The sequence below is a fragment of the Lepisosteus platostomus genome, chromosome 10 (assembly GCF_059453375.1).
Source record: "Lepisosteus platostomus isolate fLepPlt1 chromosome 10, fLepPlt1.hap1, whole genome shotgun sequence".
Taxonomy (NCBI): Eukaryota; Metazoa; Chordata; class Actinopteri; order Semionotiformes; family Lepisosteidae; genus Lepisosteus; species Lepisosteus platostomus.
In genome coordinates, this window is record NC_142620.1 from 10,622,469 (window position 1) to 10,645,969 (window position 23,501).

At 37.5% G+C, this 23,501-nt stretch overlaps 1 protein-coding gene across 4 annotated transcripts in view; it reads right to left on the reverse strand.

The window, feature by feature from the left end:
• Positions 1–23,501, reverse strand: part of mdga2a (MAM domain containing glycosylphosphatidylinositol anchor 2a) — a 210,875-nt gene that overhangs the window by 39,209 nt on the left and 148,165 nt on the right. For 2 of the 4 annotated variants that reach the window (XM_088648092.1, XM_088648094.1), the window contains exon 10: positions 18,715–18,863. In XM_088648092.1, the coding sequence (XP_088504218.1) occupies positions 18,715–18,863 (149 nt within the window). Of the gene's footprint in view, positions 1–18,705; positions 18,864–23,501 lie in introns of all 4 variants that reach the window. The other 2 variants (XM_088648093.1, XM_088648091.1) reach the window with 1 other exon arrangement.

The window sequence follows — 23,501 nt, forward strand, 5'->3', positions numbered from 1 at the left end:
TGTATTTCTCTGTGTAATTGTTCCATTTTTTCACGACTTCTGCTTCATTTCTTCACAACAGAAATGAAAATGGCATTCGTTTTTATTTTTCATCATTCTTATGGCATTCCATCGACTATGTAAGATGCCCACTGAGCATAAACTATAGTTATTACAGAATATCAATATACAGTATACTGAGCTTAAGAGTATTTGCAGTGGAGTGTGGTTTTTCTGAGCTCTAAATTATGTTTGTGTCTGCAGTATTTGATAAATTATGATTTATGAACTTTTCCTAAAACTGGAAAACATTACCTCTTATTAGCATAGCACCTACTGTATGTTAATGTACACTGTGAGCTGAACACAATGAAGGAAAAAGTAGCCATGCACACGCACTCACCCCTCGACACACACTTGCCGTTCTGAATCAATGCTGTTCATGCACGGTGCAGTTCTGGAGGTGAGCTAGAACTATATTGCTGCTTAATCAAAATCTGGCCTCCTGGGAGACTGCAACCTTTAAAACCCATTGGATAGAGGCAAGGGAAGATCCCTACACTGTGAAAACGTGCATTACGGCACCTCTTTCAATGGCATCTGGTTGAGTGCCCACTCACCTACAAAATAAACCTTTCCCACTATCACTGGAGCCACAAACAAATGGTACTGCAGACTTCAAAACTTCTTCCAAAATGCATTACAGCTCAGCTGCCAACTCAAGTCCAAAAAATCAGTGATCCTCCGAGACGTAGGGTATGCCACCCTTCACACATGTCAGTAGCGAAAAATTAGACTCTTCATTTATTGGTATTTCATTTCATCATGTTTTTATTTTTTAACAACATAAATGCTATAGCTGTGTGTAGAATATTTTCATTTTTTATTTTCCTATGCACCTACTGTATAGAGAAGTATGTGAGAATGCTGTACTCAATTTTTAAGAACAAAATCAAAAAAACCCAACAACCATGGGGAAATGGAGGCTAGTTAAACAAACCCCCAAAATGACAAAAAGCACCCCACTACACTGTCACAGCTTGTATAAAAATGTAATATTGCCATGCTACTTTCCATAACAACAGCGACCAAGGAGAATTTCCAGGTATTTCAGTCTCCATCCAGCCCTGTAAAATGGTTTGGTTGTAACACCAACAAACCCAAGACGTTGGGCCTGAGGATTGATTGCAATGTAGAAATCATCACTGAGTGGGAGCTACTGAAGGCTCAGAGCTCGGTCACAAAAGTAATTTCATTTTTTATACAAGATCTTTTAACGCCTTGATGTGAAATAACTTGAGTTTGTGCAGAGAGAGAACAAATCCTTTTTTATTAAAAAAAAAGATGTAGGACAAGAAAATTGTTCATTATTGCTCAATTTGAAAAGCTTTTCCTCCCTCTTTCTGTTTTTTCTCCTTTTTGGCAATGACAATTTGAATTCCAAAAGTTAATGCCCTTTTGTTCCCATCCGTTAAATACATTTCTTTTTGGACAGAAATCTTTTCTTGTTTTGATACCTTTCTCTATGGGATAAAGGAGACTATTTTGTCAACGCTTTTGCTGAAAAGTGAGACTGTCAGTACCAGGAAAGCAGAGGGATCAATGAAAGCTCTGTGAAGGGGATTGACAGAAGGATTGCAGCACAGCTGTCAATCAGCATCTCAGAAGTGGAGCTCAGCTTGTCTTCTACAGCTAAACTGATTTCTGAAGAAAAATAGAGAGGAAAATAAAGCTCTGTCTGCTGTGCGATCTACGAGGGTTTACAGTGAAGAAGAGTGAAACATTATATGCAAACGTACTCTAGAAGCTCAGGCAGGTTCAAAATCATAAATTGCGGAGCATGATGAACAACTTTCATAGCTCTCAACAGATCCCAGGTAGATCTTAATAAAAACAGAGCTATTGCTGTCATTTCTAACATGAAACGAAAGCCTGAAACCACAAGTGACCATTTATGAGAACCACTGTAAAGTGTTTTGTTTCTTTTAACGGTTTTGTTAAATTTCAAAATCAAATACACCAGAAGTTAAAAGGCTGAAGAAAGTTAATTCAGGCAGAAAAATTAGATTTTAAATTAAAAACGTTCAGAGTTACAGGCCATACATATTTTTGCAAACCCTTGCAATCTAATGAATATAAATCTAATTGTAGAAGAGACTAGCAGAGAAAAAGAGACAAAAAGACCCACAAAAATGATGGCAAGAACCCAAGTGATGTACTGTAATTATTTTCTCGTCAGCTGAGATAAAAGGAAGAACAGTAAGTAATTGAAACAGCATGGCATGTTTAACACAAGACAAATGGGGAGATGCAGAAAAATAATCATGTGCCAGCTCCCATTGTCTTCCTCTCCTTTTCACTCTCTGTGTTGCTCCTGCCTGAATGCCCAGCATTCTTTCTTTTTCTTTTAGGGCAATAATATGAAGATTCAGAAATGTATTTAATGCTCCATGCAACATATTGCAACCATGCTTCCTTGTTCCATTCGCCAGCCAAACTCACCTAGCTTTTTAAATGGAGTGTTACAATGAGGCTTATTTCCATCTGAATGGGACACAAATTAACTTGAGAGCTGCAGGCATAACATTGAATCCTTTTGGAAGTGAAAGCTGTGCAGGAGACCATGGTGACATTGCCAGAGTCAGCAAGCTGACCACATTTGCATCTATTCAGATAGTGGAATGTAAACTGAAAGACAGGCAGTTGGCTGTCACTCTTCTGTTCTGCTAGCTGGTAAAAGCATTGGAAGAGGCTTTTATACAGTATATCTCAAGGCTGTAGAAAAGCTGATTGTAGACTTCCTTTCTGCCTAGGAGACCAACAACACAGATGCATAAAGATGTTTTAGTCTCTCAGTTTGCTTGTTTTTGCATGCCAGAGACCTCACCACAGCTTCTATGGTATATAGGCTATTTTGCTCTTGTTTATCAATATTTCAGCACTGTATGATGTTCTATGTTCAATATACTGTACAAGCACAGCTACTTTTTACCTATCTGAATGATATTGTATATGCTGTAGGGTGTTCAAGTTACTGTCTACAGTTCGGTTAGGCTGGAGAAAACTCATAACCTCCTGAGAATACCATAGGTAACAGCTGTTCAGATGGAATAGAATAAGGCTGTCTCTTTTGTGCTTTGGGGATGCTAAAAAACTAGGCTGAAATTTCATGCTCCAATTCAGTGGTTTCCACAGTGATTCCAAGTGTATGAGTATTGGTAATTCTGCTTTTCTTCATTTAAAATTAAAATTTCTTAAAAGAGCGTGAACTAATTAAAAAGCCAAAGGTTCAACAATGGCCAAACAATTATTCCTGGGTTCTACTGGGTGTAAACTGCATGTTCTTTCTTTCACTGTTGACTTACTAGTCTTGGAGGGCAGCTGTGATTAAGAGTCTCCACTTGCCTTCTTAATTTGAGACACGCTGATATTCTGAGAATGCTTAACCCAGATATAAATTGATAAAACAAGCATTCGAACAAAACGTTGTCATTTTTTAAGCAAAAATAATTAAGAATGCTGTGGAGAACTCAGACAGATAGAGTTTTTAGCCAGGATCCCTGGAGGAACATTAGTGCGTAATTACAGTCATGAATCTGTAAACAGAGAAGGGCAGTTGAAAAGAAACGATTTGATTGCACACTCATAAACATGGTGATTATACAGTCGATTAGACATTTATGCCATTTGACATCAGACAGGCAGTAGCACAGGCTCTGGTTTATACAGGGCTTATTTCTTAGTATTCTTCACTACCAGCTATACATTTTTGACAAAAAAAAATTTAGTACAGAGGTAAGTGTTTGAACACAGTTAAGCCACAGGTCCTTTATACCTGATCTGAGAGATAGCTGGAGTCATAGGCAGCTTTAGTATACAGTACATCTACTGTACACTGAATATAGTGCAATGTGGTGATTAGAACCATCCAATAGTTATTTGCATCCATGCTGAAGTTGTTTGGAAAAGCAACACAATATTATGCCTGTTAAATCAATTTGTACCTTTACAGCCCCAGCTCTACCGTATTATCCTAAACTACAGACGTCTGGTTACAAAATTGGCTATTAATTTTACTTGATCATAAATTGTAAAAAAATACCATCCATTTACCTGTCAATGCTATTAGATGGCAGAGAAACCAGTAGCAAGACTCCAATGTCAAGACAATAAAAAAATGCAAATATAAACTAAATGAACCAGTTTGCTTTATAATGGAAGAGTCATGAAGATTGTAAGGGAGACTCCAGCTTGTTACAATGTCAAGCACAAGGAAAATAAGTCAACATGTAGATAAAGCCCTGCTTTATACTATGCCAAAAGCACAACTCTGCATTACTCTTTCAAAATGTTGAAAACGCCACATCTAAGAGCTGGGAAAGAAAACACTGAACCTAAGGTTTGTGCCTCAGTGCACTGCTAACTGGACTAACGTAGTACATCATTTGATAAAGAAAGGCAACAGCCCTTAATCTTATGAGAGCTCTTATAGCATGAATCAACATGACATACAGCAGATCCCCAATTAACATTTACTGGCTCCAAAGCAATCGCATTAGACAAACTGAGCAGAGTAGTTTGTTGCTCCCCACCAGGCCAGTTATCCTCTGAGGGGCCCAGTGATAACAAGCCACAGAGCCTCGGGTGAGCTGCTTTGAAGAACCGACTCTTCAGCATCATCTCTTGGGAGGCTAGATGTGTGTTAGAGTTAGAAAAACAGAAATCAGAACCTGGACAGGTAAGAAAACTGTGAGGTAAAAAATAAAAATGTTGACAGGAGAATCAATTAATGCTTAGGTTTTGTACACCTTCTTTAAAAAAAAATGTTTGTTAGCTCTTATTTTCTGATGTTTGTAAATGTACATTCAAGTAAACTACATTATAGCCAAAAGGGCACTGCTACCCATTTGGTGATGTACAGTAAACTGAGCTCTCCAGGTTAATAATTAGGGTCGGCACCTTATACTCTGGGTTCGGTTCCTTTTCCTACTAAAGATAATTTTTTATATCCAATATTCCAGAATGTAGTAATAGCCAATTGTTGACTCAGCTCTCCATCAGCAACCTGTTCACAAGTTCAGGAGAGAATGAGACATGCAGTCACCCTGCTCCACTGATACACAGCTGGAGGAGTGGTCCATCCATCCCTATGTCACTATAAGTCCGCAGGTGCCTGGCACATCTCAGGAGTCACTGTTTACCAGAAGGCCACTGGCCAGCTCATCCTAACCCTACCCCTGTAGTGCTGTGCCATTTGTGAGCTGCCTTTTTTTGAGGTCACAGATAGCTAGTGACCAACAATAAGGTAATAAGTAAGATGTGTGTCAAGTTCCATCCATTTTCTAACAGCTTTATACAACACAAGATCGCAGGAGAGCTGAAGCCCAACCTGGCAAGTAACAGGCACAGGGTAATAATAATAATAATAATAATAATAATAATAATAATAATAATAATAATAATAATAATAATAATTGCTTACACTTATATAGCGCTTTTCTGGACACTCCACTCAAAGTGCTTTACAGGTAATGGGGACTCCCCTCCACCACCACCAATGTGCAGCCCCACCTGGATGATGCGACGGCAGCTATAGTGCGCCAGAACGCTCACCACACATCAGTGGGGGAGGAGAGCAGAGTAATGTAGCCAATTCATAGAGGGGGATTATTAGGAGGCCATGATTGGTAAGGGCCAATGGGAAATTTGGCCAGGACGCCGGGGTTACACACCTACTCTTTTCGAGAAACACCGTGGGATTTTTAATGACCACAGAGAGTCAGGACCACGGTTTTACGTCTCATCCGAAGGACGGCGCCTGTTTAGGGTAGGATACACCCTGGATAGGAGGCCAGTCCATCAAACTGCACACAGACACTGACACCAGCACCAGTTTTCCCAGAAGTCTTTTAACCTACCAGAATGGAGGAGAAAAGCCATATAAACAAGGGTACTATTCAGATAGCATCCCAGGAATTGACCTCAGGGCCCCAGTGCTGTGAGCCAGCAATGTTAACCAATGTGCCACCGTGATGCCCACTAATAATATATGCTTGTCTATATTTTATTTTAGTACTTATTTAAAAATATAAATAGATCAATGTCTCATAATCATAAATATACTTTGACATACATTACATTGTAAAAAGCATAATTCTAAATGTCAAAATATTTTCTTTATCATTTGAAACTCTGGTTTATTTAACCTTGGTCCTATCTTCTAAATATTATGTTTATATTGCTTTTACAGTCTGTGTGGGTTCTGTATAGATCACTATACAGTATGTTAAAAGGTCTCGACAGTGGCTCTGGTTAAATATTGTTAAATATATAACTTTATATAACAGTTAAATATATAACTTTAGCGTTCAACAACTGCACTAAGGGTGACATTTTATGACCCCTCTGAGTTCATTTCTGTCTTGTCTAATTGCAAACCAGTGAAAGACTATCTTGTAGGTTAAAAACACATCCATTAAAGATCTTCAGAATCATAAGCAGAAAAAACTGTCCTCTTGTAAAACACTAAAAGACAAATTCCCTGTAATTATTTTCATGATACATTCAATTATTACATGAGGTCTGATGATATTTTTATGGTGGGGTCCTTCCTCTTTTGAACTGTAGTAATAGTGCAGATGAGTATTGACATTTCAGTCCTTCTCAAATGACCTTTATTTAAATACCATTGTCTTGGAATTTTTGCAGGTTTATTTCTAAAAAATCTGTCACAGTGAATCCAAACCATCATGGGAAAAGTATGCCGACAGAAAACAAATTAGAGATAATGGGTGAATGCACGGATTGGGGCGATATAATTCGTGGAGTACTACTGGGATCTTTCCTAGGGCCACCGCTCTTCCCCATTTATATCAATGATCTGATACCTGATACTAGTACAGGTAGTAAACTAGTAAAGTATGCATTTGATACCACCATTGGAGGATAAGCAAGCACTGGAAAAACGGCAAATGAAATTCAAAAAGATTCAGATACAATTCTAAACTGGGAAAACACATGGCAGATAATGCTTGATGGAGACAAGTGCTGAGTATTATTGTACATACAAGTAGCAAAAGCATAAACTATAAATACAAAATGGGAAATGCTGAGCTTGACGTAGTTCCAGAACTTATGAAAAAGATTGTCAATCACCTACATCAACTAGACAGCTAGTCAATGTGGAGAAGCAATAAAAAAGAAAAAATAGGATATACAACTAAAAGCATAGGATCCAGAGCTTTAAATCAAGGGATGTTAGGTTATGTTATAATCACAATGCACTAGCAAGACCTCATTAGAATACTGTGTCCAGTTCAGATTATCATAAGAGTCTACGAGAGACCCTGACTCAAGTCTTCAAACTCCTCAAAGGCACTGACAAAGTCAACCCAGAAGACTTCTTCAGAATCAGCTGTGAGACATGAACCAAAGGACACAAGAGGAAATCACATGAAAGTGCATTTAAAGCCAAGAAAATGAGACACCCTTTTTGCAAAAGGCCATGGGAGTATGGTGTAGGAATACCCTGGTTTCTTTCATGAAATGCTTAGAGGATTTCTGTGAATCAATTAACTACTAACTAGTAAATGGCCTAATTATCCTGAATATTCTCTTTCTGTTTGAAACTTATGTTAATAAAAAACTGGGAGGTATTAAGAAAGACTTTGGTAAATTAAAAGCATTGAACACCCAGTTTTTCTGATAAGACTTAAAAACCATCTCTGTTTCCGTAAAAACTCAATAAGAAACACAAACCAAGGCACTTTAACCAGATACATGATAATCCAATTACTGGCTTTAAAATGCATTGCCTGTCTTGTTAGAAATAAACTTCTAGCTTGGGGCATGAGCCTTCCCTTTGAAATAGGAAACTAAGTTAAAGATCAAAGTCACATTGGAGAATTTCAATGTAAATTCATGAGCGATTGGTTTATATTTTCAGAACCGAAAGGATAACTGCATTAGAGAGAAAAAAAACAGAACTTCACAGCTGGACTTTCTTGCCTGAATATTTTTGCTGTTTTGTTCTAGCTTTATTTTAATTTCGTGATGCTGTTCTGATGTAAAATGCCTTGTTTGTTACCTTGGCAACCAACTCTCTCGTCTCATTCATGTCATCATCCCGCAGATCTCAGTGAAAAAAAAAACATTTTGTTAATGCAAATTCTTCCCTACCCACTTCTTCTGTGCTTCAGGAATGCATCAGGCCCTTAAACCATATTCTTCTCAGCCTCTAATGTCAATAACAAATTTCCTCTCAAACACTCAAATCATTAAAATCACTATTCTTTTTTCTATGAGGCTTCTTGCAAAGACACGATGAGGCTTTGGCAATCAAAGATCTTTAATTTGGACCTAGAAAACACTTGAAATTTCTCTAGGGATAAATATGGTCACAGAAATATTAAGGATGAGCACAATGTTTTCCTGTCTCCTGAGGCAGAGGGCAATAGGCACAGAGCTACAGTGCTCGTCGTGTTACAGAGTTCGTCTTCAATGGTGTTGAATCTCATCACAAAACAGACAGGGTCAGTACATAGGTAGAGACAAATATTCCACCTTAATGTAACAAAATACATTACATTCTAGCTTAATGTAATGAAGCCCAAGCTCCTGGGTCCTTTACCTGCTTTTCAGGCAGTGAAAATGTATTTACTGGACATCGTTTTTATCCATATGTCATAGTTGACTATGTAGCTGTCAGAAAGGATGGTAGAAGAAGAGCCCATTATTGTGAAGCTCACTTTGTTTAACTGTCCAGGGCTTTTACTACAGGCATCCTGTAGCAACACTGCTTACAAATCTCCTTCCACGTTTCTGCATTGCATCCCAGTAAGTTAGCTTAAACAGCCAATTAACATAAAGGAATAAATCGATGAGAAGTGTGATAGCAGGGATTTTAGGAAGAATGAACAACCCTCACCGTTATTAGCATGTATTTAAATTGTCCTTTAGGAAGTCAAGAGCAGGACTAGGCTATCTGTGATGTATGACTTTTATTACCAAATGCACTGGTTTAGAAGATAGGAAAGCTCATGTTGTTCTGGGAGGTCACGAGTGAGCAGTATCTAATCTGCACAGACTCGCTGCTCCCCAGACAATTATTACAATATCATGACCTTAGCCAAACAAAGCTTTATGGAATCACAACAGGAATCCTATATACAAACACACCAGACCTTTGACATCCTTGTCTTCCCAATGAAGAGTAGTGAGCTACAAATTTTGCTATAAAATGAATTCTGTCTTCCTTGCTTCATTTTTATCAGAATGTTACATTTTAACAGCAAAAAAGGAGCACTACACCATACTGTATATGCCAAGAATGTTTTATTGTTAATCAATTAGGTATTATTGCCTATCATAGTTTCATCATCTCTTGAATATTTCAATATATCTATATCTTTCTAAAGGCTCTCCCAAGCCTTGAAAGTGATACTTGCTGGTGCACCAGCTCTTACGGGTTCTTTACTTGCTTTAAATGATAATTACCACTTCCTCACGAGCTGTTACACTTCAGTCTTGTATGTACAACAGACAGAGTTGCATTATCAGAATGGAGTCCCAGGGGATGCTTTAAAAAATATCTTGGCAGCATGTACTGTACGGTCTGTGTCACAGACTGCAGATCTAAGTCTGTTAAAGTGTCTGACAATAAAGAGCAAACACTCTGTATGGGTAACTGCATACAGACAGTCAACATATAAGAAACTCAGAGGATAAACAGCACACGGCTACAAATTCTAAAGAGGTTAAAATACCAGGCCACATGGAATGCAGTTATATGAGGTGTCTTGTTGATCAGTGAATAGGGCCAGGCATGTGTCACAAGCTGTGTGACTCTGGTAGGCTGAGTAGGCGAGATGATGCCATGCTTCTAAGCCAGACAGCAGCAAAAGAACAATCGCACAAAAGAAGTAGGCTGGCAGTCAGCTGCAACAGCACTTTTTTATGCAACCAATTTGACTGTTGAATTCCATTTTTAAGGATACTTAGCTATGCACAAATGCAAAACATTGCTACTTATTTCTTTTACTTTTCCATTAGTCTTTCGCCATGATGGCAATAGCAACATTAAGCAATTAATTGCCTTCTTCAGCAGAAAAAAAAAGGAGTCAGGGCATGTTATTCATTTATTGTAATTTAGGATCTCTAAATTTAACTGCCTAGTTGAAAAACAAAACAAACCAAAAACAGGCCAGAAAAGGCCTCACACCTCTCGCCAACAAAAACAAATACAACTTTAAACCAATTATCTCTTTTAATTGGATTTCTGAGCTAAAGCAGAACATTTGAAAAAGGCTTTGCAAAAACAATAGCCCAATTTTCCATGCTTGGAACGGTAAATGAATTTTGATTAGATTTAGTTTATCATTTGCAAAAGCACAAATCTGCTTTGTTTTTTGCATTCATTTTGGGATTTTGTGCAATTTGCAAATCCTTATAACTTGCATCTTCATTAAAGCATGCTTTTCGAAAGCTTGCTTTTAAAAAGAAAAGGTTTTAAAGAGTTACTAAACACACGTCAACTATAAACTGTACTTTAAAATCACTTCCACAATGAAAATATAATAATCTATAAAATAAATCCTACAATGTGTTCTATAGTATGCTAAAGACAATTTAAACATACTATAAAGTGTCTGAGTTTATTAGTGAAGCAAGGGCTGAAGAAACAGCTCAATTTCACAAGTCCACTGTGAAAGTGGTTTAAAGCAGCTGAAGAATGCTACAGTACTGTGCAGGGGGTCTCCAATACTGTACCACAAACTGTTACACATCACTGTATACAGTATATTGCTGTAAAACAGTCTTTAAAATGACTGTAATAATTAGTTCCTCTTATTTTAAAAAGCATGTCTTATTTTAAAAAACATGTCAGTCTGTTAAGGATGCCTACTGTAGATAAGATAGCTTGTTTAGTTGCTAGTAGCTCATTAAGTCTCATCTTGAAAGAAACCAGGTATAAGCTTCAGCAACATGGCTGGGTATCTTGATCCAGATTGCCATAAACCTTTGTATAAAAAGTGCACCCAGTTCTCAGTTTTTAACGCACTGCCCTGTAATTTCCACTTGAGTCCTCTAGTTCATTTTTCACTGTTGATTGTTAAGTCTGCTAGGTTGCCTCTGGTTTGGATTGGGGTCGGCGAACTCTTTTTATGTTAGTATCATCTGTGAATATAACTAGTTTCTCAAATTATTTACAATACAGCTTAAGTCATATCAGTATACATTCTATATCCTATAAACCTATATCATATGTAAAGTAGGAAAAATAATGATTAACATTCATCATGCCACAAACCAGAAACACATCATGTCTAGGTATTTGATAAGCAACAGCCCTAAATCCTAATACTATCATGTTATTCTAACATTATTGTGTATACTGTACCTGTATGTTTTCCCTACTCTGCAGTAGTCAGTAAGTTCGTTTTTGTATATTCTGACTCTCATTTGTGTCCCGTGTTCAAAGCACTCATAGAGAAATATAAATAACAGGACAAAGGGCCTTGAAAAATTACAGTATATGAATTTTGTACTTGATTTGATTTCTGTACAAGATGGGTTAGAATGGGTCAATTTCTTCTGCTTTTCTGTCACCTGTGCTTGGTGGAGAGACACAAGCTCAAATTGTAAAGCTGTCAGTCCTTCTAGAACATTATTTCCATCACACTATTCATTACAAACAAAAGTGCAGATGGTAAGTAGACCTTGGAGGTAATAAGGAAAGCAACTGCCAACAATTTTTAATCATCATACAGTAGCTTACACTGGCTGGTCCCATATGTGAATTCTCCTGGATTTTTATCTTATTTGTACAGTTCTTAACCTCAGGGCACCATTGTAAATGAGTTTTTTTTTTTAAACCAGGTATATTCTCTGCTTCCCTTGAAGGATGAAACAGACTTTTTTATTTTGCCATCACCTGCGATCAAAACTGTGCTTATATGTATTACCTTCCCAGTGCTCATATTCCCAGACAAGCACACTATGCTCTTTCTGTTTCAACATCCTTTGAGACTGTCAAGAGAATTCTGTCCAGGGCGACATTCCAAATACATCAGGGATCATCATTAAATTATATACAGTATATATACTGTACCTCTTTGGCATTGTATTTCTCCAGTGCAGCAAGGGCCAAAGAAACAGCCAGATTTCACAAGTCTACTGCAGTAAATCATATGTAATTTTCTATTTCCTCCTAATGATTTGTTTAAGGCCCCACAAAGATCTTTATGGTTTAATTTTCACCGCTGTATTGTATTAAACATCAGCCTCAGATCGACAGGTGCCCGCATAGCAATAAAGAATCATTTTCAGAAGCACACATAATGGGATAATAAACAAGTAAGAAACTAATATTATGCAAATGACATTTGTGTGATGTATACCTTAGAGGCAACTTGGCATGCTTCTCCATCGACAAGTCTTCCATTTTCTTTCCAATATAATGAGAAAAAAATCTGCACAAAAACTATGTGGCTGCTGAAAGTACTCTCTTGTTGTGGCACAGAGTTCAAGTCTCTGGATATTCATTTAGCCCAAAAGCACAATGAGAAAAATAGTACTCAAGCTCATTTTCAGCACAGCAGGGCTCACTGCAGCTTACTGGCAGTCACTGTGCTGCAAATTGCCAGTGGCTCTGCCTCACTTTACTATAAGGATGTTGTCATGGTACAGAATTCATTGTGTTTTCTAAAAATGATTTTCTCGTAATGATGACCAGCAAGAGGTCAAAACTCAAGTGTAATTAATTATTTCATTTGAAATAAAAAGATAAAATAATAAAAGCTCATAAAAAACACTGCAGCCTTTTACCTTTATCAATGACTTTCAGCTTCAATGGGTGGCCACCAGCATTCAGAAGCCTGGCAACATATAAATCAAACCATATGGCTGCTGACAGCTTAACCAATGAGGCCTTCTGTTAAGCAAAACTGGGGAAGGTTGTCATTTCAAAATGGGTAAGACCCTGACTGAAAGCGGACTGACTACAGAGAGAAAGCAAAGCAGAATCAAACACATGGAAATATGAATACATGATGATTGCAATCAATTGCATACTCTGTTTAGAATTATTCTGGTGATTGCCAGTTGAGGACTGCTAAAAGAAGCCCACTTCATGCATTTTTTTTTCCTCAGACACAAACCATTTCATTAAGAGAAAAGGCTTGGGAGACTAAAACATTTTCATTATTACCTTTGAAGAAAAGAATTGGCAATGAAAAGAGTCAGAATTTAATTTTAGTAAGAACAGGTATTGTTACTTTTAACATGAGGCTTAACATAAAAAACACCGGGGCGTACCAGGCAGAGGTCCAAATGAGAACAACCTACCTGTATATTTTTAAATGTATCCTCAGTAAATCACCATTAGGTACAATCGGGACAATCAGGAGACTGATTTTCAAATGACTGTCTTTCGTTGGTTTCTCTCTTGCATAGTAACAACAGATACCAAGTCCGCTGGTATGCGACCCTGGCTGCCTTAGTGAAAGCCCTGTGCTATTTCAGCTCAGTGGATGGTGTGGCATTGCAGTAGGACAAGGGGAAGTTGGCAGATCGTGCTCACACTACACTCCCCAGAAGCAATGCTTTTATCTGACTAGTCCAACAATAGTGTGGGCTGCCATGTTATACATGGTTTACAGAGTCACCTGACCCAGCTAAATTGCCAAAAGCTGCTGGTGATGTCATGCAGTAGGCTTTTAGGGAGTGCAGTCAGAACAAGATCCCCTGCTACAGCAGAGCTACAATGGTTTGTACTAAACAAAGTAGGTGGAAAGGGGTTTGCCTCTCCAGAACATTAGGTCTCTTAAAGAACATGGCTAACACAAAGTTAAGGAATCAGCTCAAATATCATAACAGACAAAAGACATTGATTAAGGTAGCAGGAAGGTGTTTTCTCACCTTCCCCAACTGTGTTTTATCAGTATAAGGTGTCTTTTGATTTTGAGTGATCTTCTTCACACTTTCTTTCTTGAAAGCAGGACTATGCTCTGCCATTCTTACATATGTGACCACAGAATGCAACACAGCAATACAAAGAAACAGTTACCAGATACTTTCAATACTAAACTCTTTCTACAGACAATTTCTACAGATTCTTATTAAGTAGACACAGAGACACGGAGCTCTCCTGTGGTTTCTCCAAAAGTTATTAGAAGGTATGGAGTAAGACACAGGGGGAAAACACAAGTAATAATAAGATGTGGATTGCATATTTACAAGGTTTAATTATCTTTCTAAGAAAAATAATTCCTTACTTGTGTCTTTCATACCATTATATACTTATGTATCATGCAGATAATATTGCCTTCAATTTCTATCTGACAATTTTACATCACATTTACTTAAGGAGATTAAATCAGGGTTTGAGACACAGTTACATGCATGCAGAAGTGCTAAAATATTTTAACTTTTTTCTTACTACAGCTTGTTTCAGGTTTTTGCCTTCACATAGTTCTTCTGAGAAATGCAGTTCATATTAATTTAAGACATGCAGCAGTTGTCCAATTCAATTCTACACTTGAGCTGGCTGACTGAATTCAGTGTGTTCAATGTACCTTGTCACTTCTAAATAAGCATTTATCAGCACATCTTATGTTATTTTGGTATTTGTTGTGCTCTCATATTATGCTGGATGTTAGGGTGGTTTGACTAGGAAACAAAGGGAGTTAGAACTAATGAAGTTAATTAATTTTACCTACGCAAATTTCCATATTTCCACACACCGCTGGCAAAGCCCTTGACCATTGAAGTGTCTCCAGGGGGACAGAACATCTCGGGAGTTGGATCTTGATTATGACACAACACTTTGATATAGCAAAATAACTGAGCAATATGGCTGCGCAAGACAATATACAGTACAAAAGAAATGAAAGAAGAATGGACAATTGAACACCATCAACTCTAAAGTGCCTGTTCTGCGTTTTCTACTTATCAAGTTAAGATGTAAAAAGCAAATACTGTATATACTGTATACTGTATACTGTATCTGCATGCATTTACTTTCACACGTACACAATATTTACCACTTGAGCTGTGTGAGGTTTTATCATAAATGTGGTGGCATTCAGACGGAAATTCCTCCTCTCAAATTGCAAGGTTGAGTATGGTAAAGATTAATTCATTGAACCATTTACTATCCTCTATCCCAGTGGTTCTCAAACTGTGGTACACGTACCGGCAGTGGTAGGTGGCGTGCCGCCAGGTGGTACACCAATTGACCCTGGAACTGTGTTGTGTGCGCTGAAAAAATCGGGACGGGTTTTCATATTTTGTATTTTTATACGTGTCGAATACGCAGCCTACGTACTACGATACAGTGCGCGCTAATACTTCAGTAGACACAAGAGATACTCTGTAATTCTATACCACTCTATAGGAATGCTTGCTACGGACGCAAGTGACCAATTGTATTTAAAAAAGCTACTGTATCTCCAGCAAATAGGGAGAAAGGAGAAGGTGCGTGATTTTGGAACAATGCCAACGTTGTAAACACAGGAATGCATAGAAATGGGTGCTACGAACGCTGGTAATCTTGTGAGCACAGGAAAGCGTGAAAAATAACAGAAAAATATTTAAGAACTGTTCTAAGTTAATTTGAGAAAAATACACAGAGCGTCTCTGTGTTTCTCTCCCATGCGCATGAAATAAATACTTAAAATAAAATGCGTGCTTGCGGATGGCTAAAGCAGGTAAGCCCCACACTATTATGTGTGGAGAAAAAGCTGCTGAAAAGCTCGACCTGCTGCCCCCCCCCCGAAAGACACAGTCATTCATAGAATTATTGAAATGAAATATTATATCAAAAGTACGCTGACAGTGCGTGTTAAGATGAGCAGATGTTTTTCACTGCAATTAGATGAGTCTGTAGTCGATTTGGCCAATTTGCTCGTTTACGTTAGATACGAGTTTGAGGGTACATCCCGTGAGGACTTTCTGTTCTGTAAGACGCTACCAACAGGAACTACAGGAGAGCACGTATTTCAGCTTCTGAATGAATTTATCGAAGAGAATGGCATCGACTGGATAAAATGTTTCGGAGTTTGTACAGACGGTGCTAGAGCAATGACAAGCCGACACAGCGGTGTAGTTGCACGAATTAGAGAGGTTGCTCCAGAAATTAATGGTTTCATTGCAACATCCACCGCGAGACCTTTGCCGTCAAGAAAATGCCTGACGATTTAAAATCTATTAAACTGTTGTGAATTGTATCAAGGCTCGAAAAATTAATTCACATCTGCTTTGCTCGACTAAACAGGCTCACCCCTCTCACTGAAATGGTGCTTTTTTATTTTTATGTTGTTTTTTTTCTGTAAAACACTTTGAGAAGCCACATTTTAATATATCAAACAAAGTTTATTATTATAATATTTATTATATGTATGTGTGAGTGTGTGTGCACATGCGTTCATGTTGGTCATTGATAATTTCTGGGGTTCCTATGAGATGATGACTTGTAGGTGGTACTTGGATGCTTTGGTTGGATTAGGGGTGGTACTTGGTCCAAAAAGTTTGAGAACCACTGCTCTATCCAATACTGGTTGCGGAAGAGCCAAAGCCTGTCCTGGCAAGAAATGGGTTGAAGGGCCCTTGAAGGGCACCAGTCCATCACAAGGCAGAAACACACACACCAGGGCCAATTTTTCTAGAAGCCAATCAACCTACAGTACCAGTATGTCTTGGGACTGTGGGTGGGAACCAGAGCACCGGGAGGAAACTGAAACTATCACAAGGAGAACACAGACAGCACCCCAGGGCCCCAGTCCTACAAGGCATCAATGCTAACCACTGCGCCACTGTCCCACCCAGTAAGGATTACTTCTCATCTAGAAAAACAAGCATTGGAAAATGTTACAGCCTGAGAGCTCAAGCTGTTACAATCAGGATGATCTTTCTTTGGGGCAAACAACTTCAGACCAAGTGATCAGAAGTTTCTTTTTTATGGGCACTAACGTGCCCATAACCACACCTCAATTGCTCAAACACAGCGCACCAGGCAATGCTGTAAGTGACAGGGCTGCTATAGATACTGTAGGCACGAACAAATGCTGACACTGACACAGTGCTTGCCAAAGAATTATGCCTCCTGTTGTGACAGAAGAAAAAGATCTGGTCTGGGCTGGTTCAAGGCCAGAGTTAAAAGAAAGCAAAAATGAACTACAGTAAACTGCCACAAAAGAAATCTGAAAATCAGGAAAAATCCAGAATGAATGAAAGCAATCCAATATCACATTAAATGGATATAATACAATAGAGCAATTAATTTGTAAAACATTGTTGCTTGCTTTTTAAGGGATTTTTTGTGAACTAAATATATCCTTTATTGTGCTCCTACAAAAGACCATATCAGTCAAAGTACAATTCAGCTTGTTGAACAAGTTGGATTTTCAATACAATGTTCTCAGAGAGAATAAGGACAAATCACAACGGTTTTTGTCCTAATTTTAGGTTTGGCTTTTTGTCAACTGTCTTAATAAAAAGGCTGTACTTCTGGTATAAGTCCTACTAACTCTATTTCACTGCCAACAAAAACAATCAATCTTTGTTGAGAGAAGTGTGACATCTGTGCACTGATGGGAAGAAAAAGGCAGGACAAACTACAATTTAGTTAACAACGATTGTTGTTAACAAGATTAAAATTAAACTTAACTGCTTATTTTAAATTTTGTAGTACCCTGCATTTAAATTGCAATACTCTTTCATCTCAAGGAATTCACAGGACTTTGTAAGTAAACTGCTTCACAGTTGAGGTATCTTCAGCCTATTGGTATATTCTCATTCATCTAATGTAAAATGCCAGCATGAAAATGAAGAACACTCTTAAAAAACACACACACACAAGCCACGTAACAATTCACTTCGAGTATTTTAGTAAAAACAAGAACAAAGTCCGAAATAATTTATATTTTGGATAAGGGCAATATAAAGAACTTCACAGAGAAACTGTCCCTAAAGCTGGCCAGTCAGGAAAAGATTATGGTGACAGCTGGAACAAGAGAGCAAGTCCTGCTCATTATCAGTGAAACTGTACTCTCAGGGGGGTACGAACAAGCACACTAAAGAGGATTGAGTCTAACTTCCTCCGGGCATCTTCCACAGAGACACAGCCATGCCTGTCAAAAATGTCAGATGCCATTTGTTAGCTTTCCTCTGTGGTAATGTCAAAAGGTTGTCTATGCAGAGAAAAGGATTAAAGACTGGCACAGCCAAGACGTCTGAATGGTTTTGTACTTTTTCAGCACAAAACTAAGCTACAGAAAAAGGCCACTCCAGAAGGCTACAATCGTAGTTGAATCTTAAAGTATTCGAATCTGACCTCCATTCAAATGATAGACCTACAGCAAAATGATCAAACGTGAACTGATCTGCAAATGACAAAGATGCCAATAGTAATAAAAGTAAGAATACGTTTACGCAAAACATTAAACAGTAATTGCCTTTTTCTTGTTGCTAAAACCTTGAATCAGTGGGAAAAATAAAAGGGTAGTCCACAACTTGAAGAAACAGTTTTTTTTAAATGAAGGAAAATACTTCAGAGAGTAAATGGTTTCTGATGGTTCCTGTAATGGTGAAATACAGCCTTCACATACACACATCGCAAATGTGAAAAATAGCTTTCGGATCAAGCGAAAATCAAACTACAACTTTGAGGTCACTTGTGCAAAAAAAAGATAGTATTTTGAAGAAAGTCGGTATTGAAATGTGGTTCACCTCTCTCACCTGCCTGATTCCCAGACGATAGGCAATGATGCGGTCCACTGCATTAGGGTTCATCTGAGTCCACTGGAGTTTGTAGGCGTACACGCGAGGTCGGTTTTGCCAGAGTGGGTTGTAGGTGTCGTAGTAAAACTCGGGAGGGTAGGCCTTGCCTGTAAAACAAACCAGCAGTTTTACTCTCACACAGTCCTCTCATTACAACTCACCCCAGTTTGCAGTGCGATAATCCACCATCCAGTTCCTTCATCCACAGGAGTTTAACACCAGATCTTTGCTTAGCTAATAATTCAGTAGCATAATTAAAGAGCTCATGATACCAAAAACCCCACCAGCACTGCATGGGAATGTGCAATATTTGACTAACCTTGGCATTAACCTGGTGTAAAGTACATCTGAAAGCTTTTCATTGCCTAGGGATTCATTTATAAAACATCTATCCACCTCCTGTTTTAAGTAAAATGTTGTTTTTTTTATATAAGAACACATAATCTGGGTTCTGTAGTTGCAAAGCATTTTCTTAAACGCGTGTATCTAAATTTGTCAGCCCAAGACCTTCCCTGGTACTCTTGTATAAATGTCTTTTAGACACGCTCCTGGTAATTTCAATACACTACAACTGAAGCATACTGTATATACTGTAGTAATACTAAATGTATATTGTTTAGTTTAAAGTTTAGTTTAAAACACCTAAATCAGGGAAATTTCAACCTTTTTATGAACGGTTAACCCCACTTCAGGAAAATCCCCTTGAAAACAAAACATGAAACTGATCCGAATAATGCCTATCATTATTTAAAACACACCTGTTAAACTTAAAACATTAAAACAGACCTCAAGAGGTCCAAGGAACCAGGGTTCGAAAACTATAACATTAACATAATGATGAAAGAAATCCGAAGAACAATAAAAACAGCCAAGTCATTCCTATGAGTGAAAAACATCACTGTTCAATTAAACGTCAATTGCTGCAAATAACTATGCTATACATTAAAAAGAAACAAGGTGTTTAACAGGCCAAATGTAAAATAACAACAATTACAGTATGTTCTACAGGAGTTCACGTCAGATTGAGATTGCAAAATTAGAACAGAAGAGTCCTAAACAGTAACATTTTGTTTTTCTAAAAATGAAATATAACAGTCTATTTGTTTTAAATTCATGAGTTACAATCTACAATGTACAAAATTTCATTGCAATACTATTGTGCCATGTACATGTAGTATCAAGATATCCTTTAACATTTGCAAATAATGTTTCAGGTAAAACGGCCTTTAGGTAGAGTACCTGAACTTCCAGAATTCTTACATATATGTGACTTTTTACATCATACAATACACTATGTGAAAAATAACACTGGCTGTGGAGTATACAGTATGTAATATATACAGTAGCATACAGTACATAGTCCAATCAAAAGTAAAGAATTCAAAATAATTCAGAATCAAAAGAATCTGTGAAGCCAACAAAAAGAGGGTGTATTATTATTTGCTGTCTTTTTAATATACTGTACATTCTTGGATAATGCAAATATGAGAAGTGACTAGGACCACTTTCAAGATGAGACACTCTGTAAGGTGTTTGCAAATTTGTTTTGTGTTCACGCGGGTTTTCTCCACATGTAGAACTACCATTTTCTTCTGTCTCCCAAAGACATGCTAGCAGGTCGATTGGCTATCCTAAATCGCAGTAGGAGTTGGGCCCATTTTTCATTTAACAGCCCTGTCTGGGGTATTTAGAGCCCAGTATATTTGAGATAAGACTCAAGTGGATAACAAAAAAAATAAAGAAAGGAACAACAAAAGAATAATAAAGGATGAAATATAGTGATTTAGAGATTATAATTGGAAACCTTTAGACAATGAAACAGAAATATATTAAATATGCATATGCTAAATTAATATTTCATTCAGGTGCTTGCCCAGGAAAAAAAATGTCAATATGCCTCAGGCTGTCAAAGACAAAATACTATAATAAATATTATTAGTATAGAAGAGGAGGAAGTTTTATAGGTATTAGAAGCATTTACGATAAACAAATCTCCAGGGCCTGATGGTATTCTACTAAATGAAGTTAAAGGAAACAAACTATTAATAGACCATTAACAAAACTCTTCCAACAGTCAAGACAACGCAATATCCATTGACTGGAAAACTGAAAATGTTGCAGCCATCCATAGAGCAGTAATTATAGCTAATTATCTTTGCATGTAATGTCCACAAAAGTGTCACTACTATTGCCATTTATTTTGTTAATTCTATTACATGTTAGGTTTTCCGTTTCAATAATTAGAACCACACTAAAAGGATCATCTGTATGGCAATAGGATTCCAGGTAACCATCAACACAAATTTAGAAAAGGCACATCTGAACTAATTTGTTAATGGTTCTTTGAACAAGCAGTTGAAGTAATGGATCAAAGAACATGGTATATTTACAATAAAGTTTCAGAGGAGGTTTGAAAGCCTGCTAAAAAATTTAAACTCAGACTGCAAGTGGTAAGCATTGAAGGCGATGCTTGCTTTTAGATTGAGAGTTGGTTAAGTGATAGAAATCATGAGCAGATTTAAGGGGTGAATGCTCAAATTAGGGTGATGTACTTTAATGAACGGAGTACCACAGGGATCTGTATTAGGATAACTTCTGCTCTTAGTTATATAAATGATCCAGATTCTGGTAGAGTCAATAATCTTGTTCCGTTTGCACAGCATTACATGCTGGTGGAAGAAACCAGCAAAAAACAAGATGGACAACACAGAGTTTCTAAAAAGTTTTTTTTTGCAGACACATCATTTACATCTTCCAGATACAATGTGAAGATTGCAATTAGAAGATGCATAGGAGCAATAAGCACATTTAAAAGAATGTTGCTCTAGAATCAGTCTAGAGAAGAGTGACTGGATACATTTTCAAGCTTAAAGGAATGTCCCACTCTGACAGCCGTTCCAGGCTACAAGAACTGCATGCTTTTAGTTGTGAATATGAAAGGGACCTGATTCAAGTATCCATAAACCTGAGGGGTCAACAAAGTCAAAATAATGGACCTGTTCTGAATTATCATGGAAAGAAACCAGAGGGCACAGGTGGGAACTCAGGGGACATGCATTTAAATCTGAGAGCAGGAGGCACATTTTCACACTGAGGGCACATCGCTACCCACCCATGCTGTCAAAGCTGATACTTTCTAGAAACAAATGGATGAAATTCTTGGATCAATTATCTATTAACAATCAATTGAGATAGATGGGCTGAAGGGTCTTCACTCCTGTGTAAAATCTATTTCATTATTGTTTTCATAAAAATTATTAGATTTTCAAATAAGATGCTATCAAGGGACATGCAGAGTTACACTGGATGTTTTTGTTAATATCTTGCTGCGTTAAAGTTTTATCACTAATAATTTAAGAATGCCTGACATTAGATACAAAACAAAAACCTGAAGCATTCATATTAACAAAACATCTTTTTAAAAGCTACAGCTAAAACTGGAGATCTGAAAATCCTGATTTTTGCATGTACCTACTGTATAATGTCCACAAAAGTTTCAATGCTATTTGAATTTATTTTGTTTTTTGTTTATGAAGAGAACAAAGATGTCTGCCTGGATGAAAGTCTCGATGGTCTGTTGTTCTTTCACAGGACATCCATCTGTGTTAGATGACTAGGCATGGTTACACATTCAGGAGTCAGTAGGATGCTAACTTTCTGTCATTATTGGCAAAGTGTACCAAATATGATACCGAAGATAAACCTACAGTACAACATGAATCTCATTTCTTTCCTGCTCCTTCTACTCCATCCGCCTGCATAGCAATGTAGTTCCTCTGGAGACCTACGGGTCTCAGCCCCCCTCAAGGTCATTTTCCTCAGGGAATCCCTACCAACTCTTATCCTCAATCTTGAACACCAGACACAATCACAATCGGTGAGTACAATTTAAGCGAATGAACACATGAAAATAAACAAATTAAATGGGAGGGACTCATTAACAACCTGAGGGTGTGATCAATAGTTTTCTTCTATTGAACTGAAAATGGAGGGGGGGAGGGGCTGTATCTACATATTGATGTGCTTTTGTGGAAAAGGCTTTACTAAACTTGGAAGAACGCCCAGCTAATTTATAATGCTGGTCTAACAGCCGCTATGGGGAAAATACACCTTATGCTTTCCCTTCTTTTTTATTTTTCACAAGTTTCTAATTCTACTGCCAGGGCAGGTTTTTCGGGTCATTAAATTAGTAGATAATAGACAGCAATGTACAGGATACCAACAAAACACAGTTTCATTTGTGTTTAATTAAAGCTTAATAAAACACTGGTTGCAACAATTCAGTGCAATTTAATCTTGTTTTGATCCCATTTTCTTCACGTGAATTTTAAACGTTCAGTGGTGTACATGTCATTCGACCTTTATCTACATTATAGTGTTTCTACATTCTAGCTAATAACCATGGAAGTGGGATGCAGATAAATAAAAATGGATTATTTATATCCCGCTATTCTTATATACGTTTACCAAATGTGGTGTGCTACATGTAAAGACTATTGTGGGATATCATTGGAGTGAGAGAATAAAAAGCAAAAAAAATATAAATCTCAATTTGATGACTGTATCCCTTTTCTGTGGGTTAAAAGAAAGTGTTTGGTACAGAGTGTGAGAGTTGAAAATAACCAGACCACCCCTTCATATTGCATCACTTTGTCCAAATTCCTCTCAATTAATGCTTTAATTTTTATGCACTCTGCGAGTTTCCCAGTTTCCATCACAACGTTGCTTGTAAATTCCAATGGCAT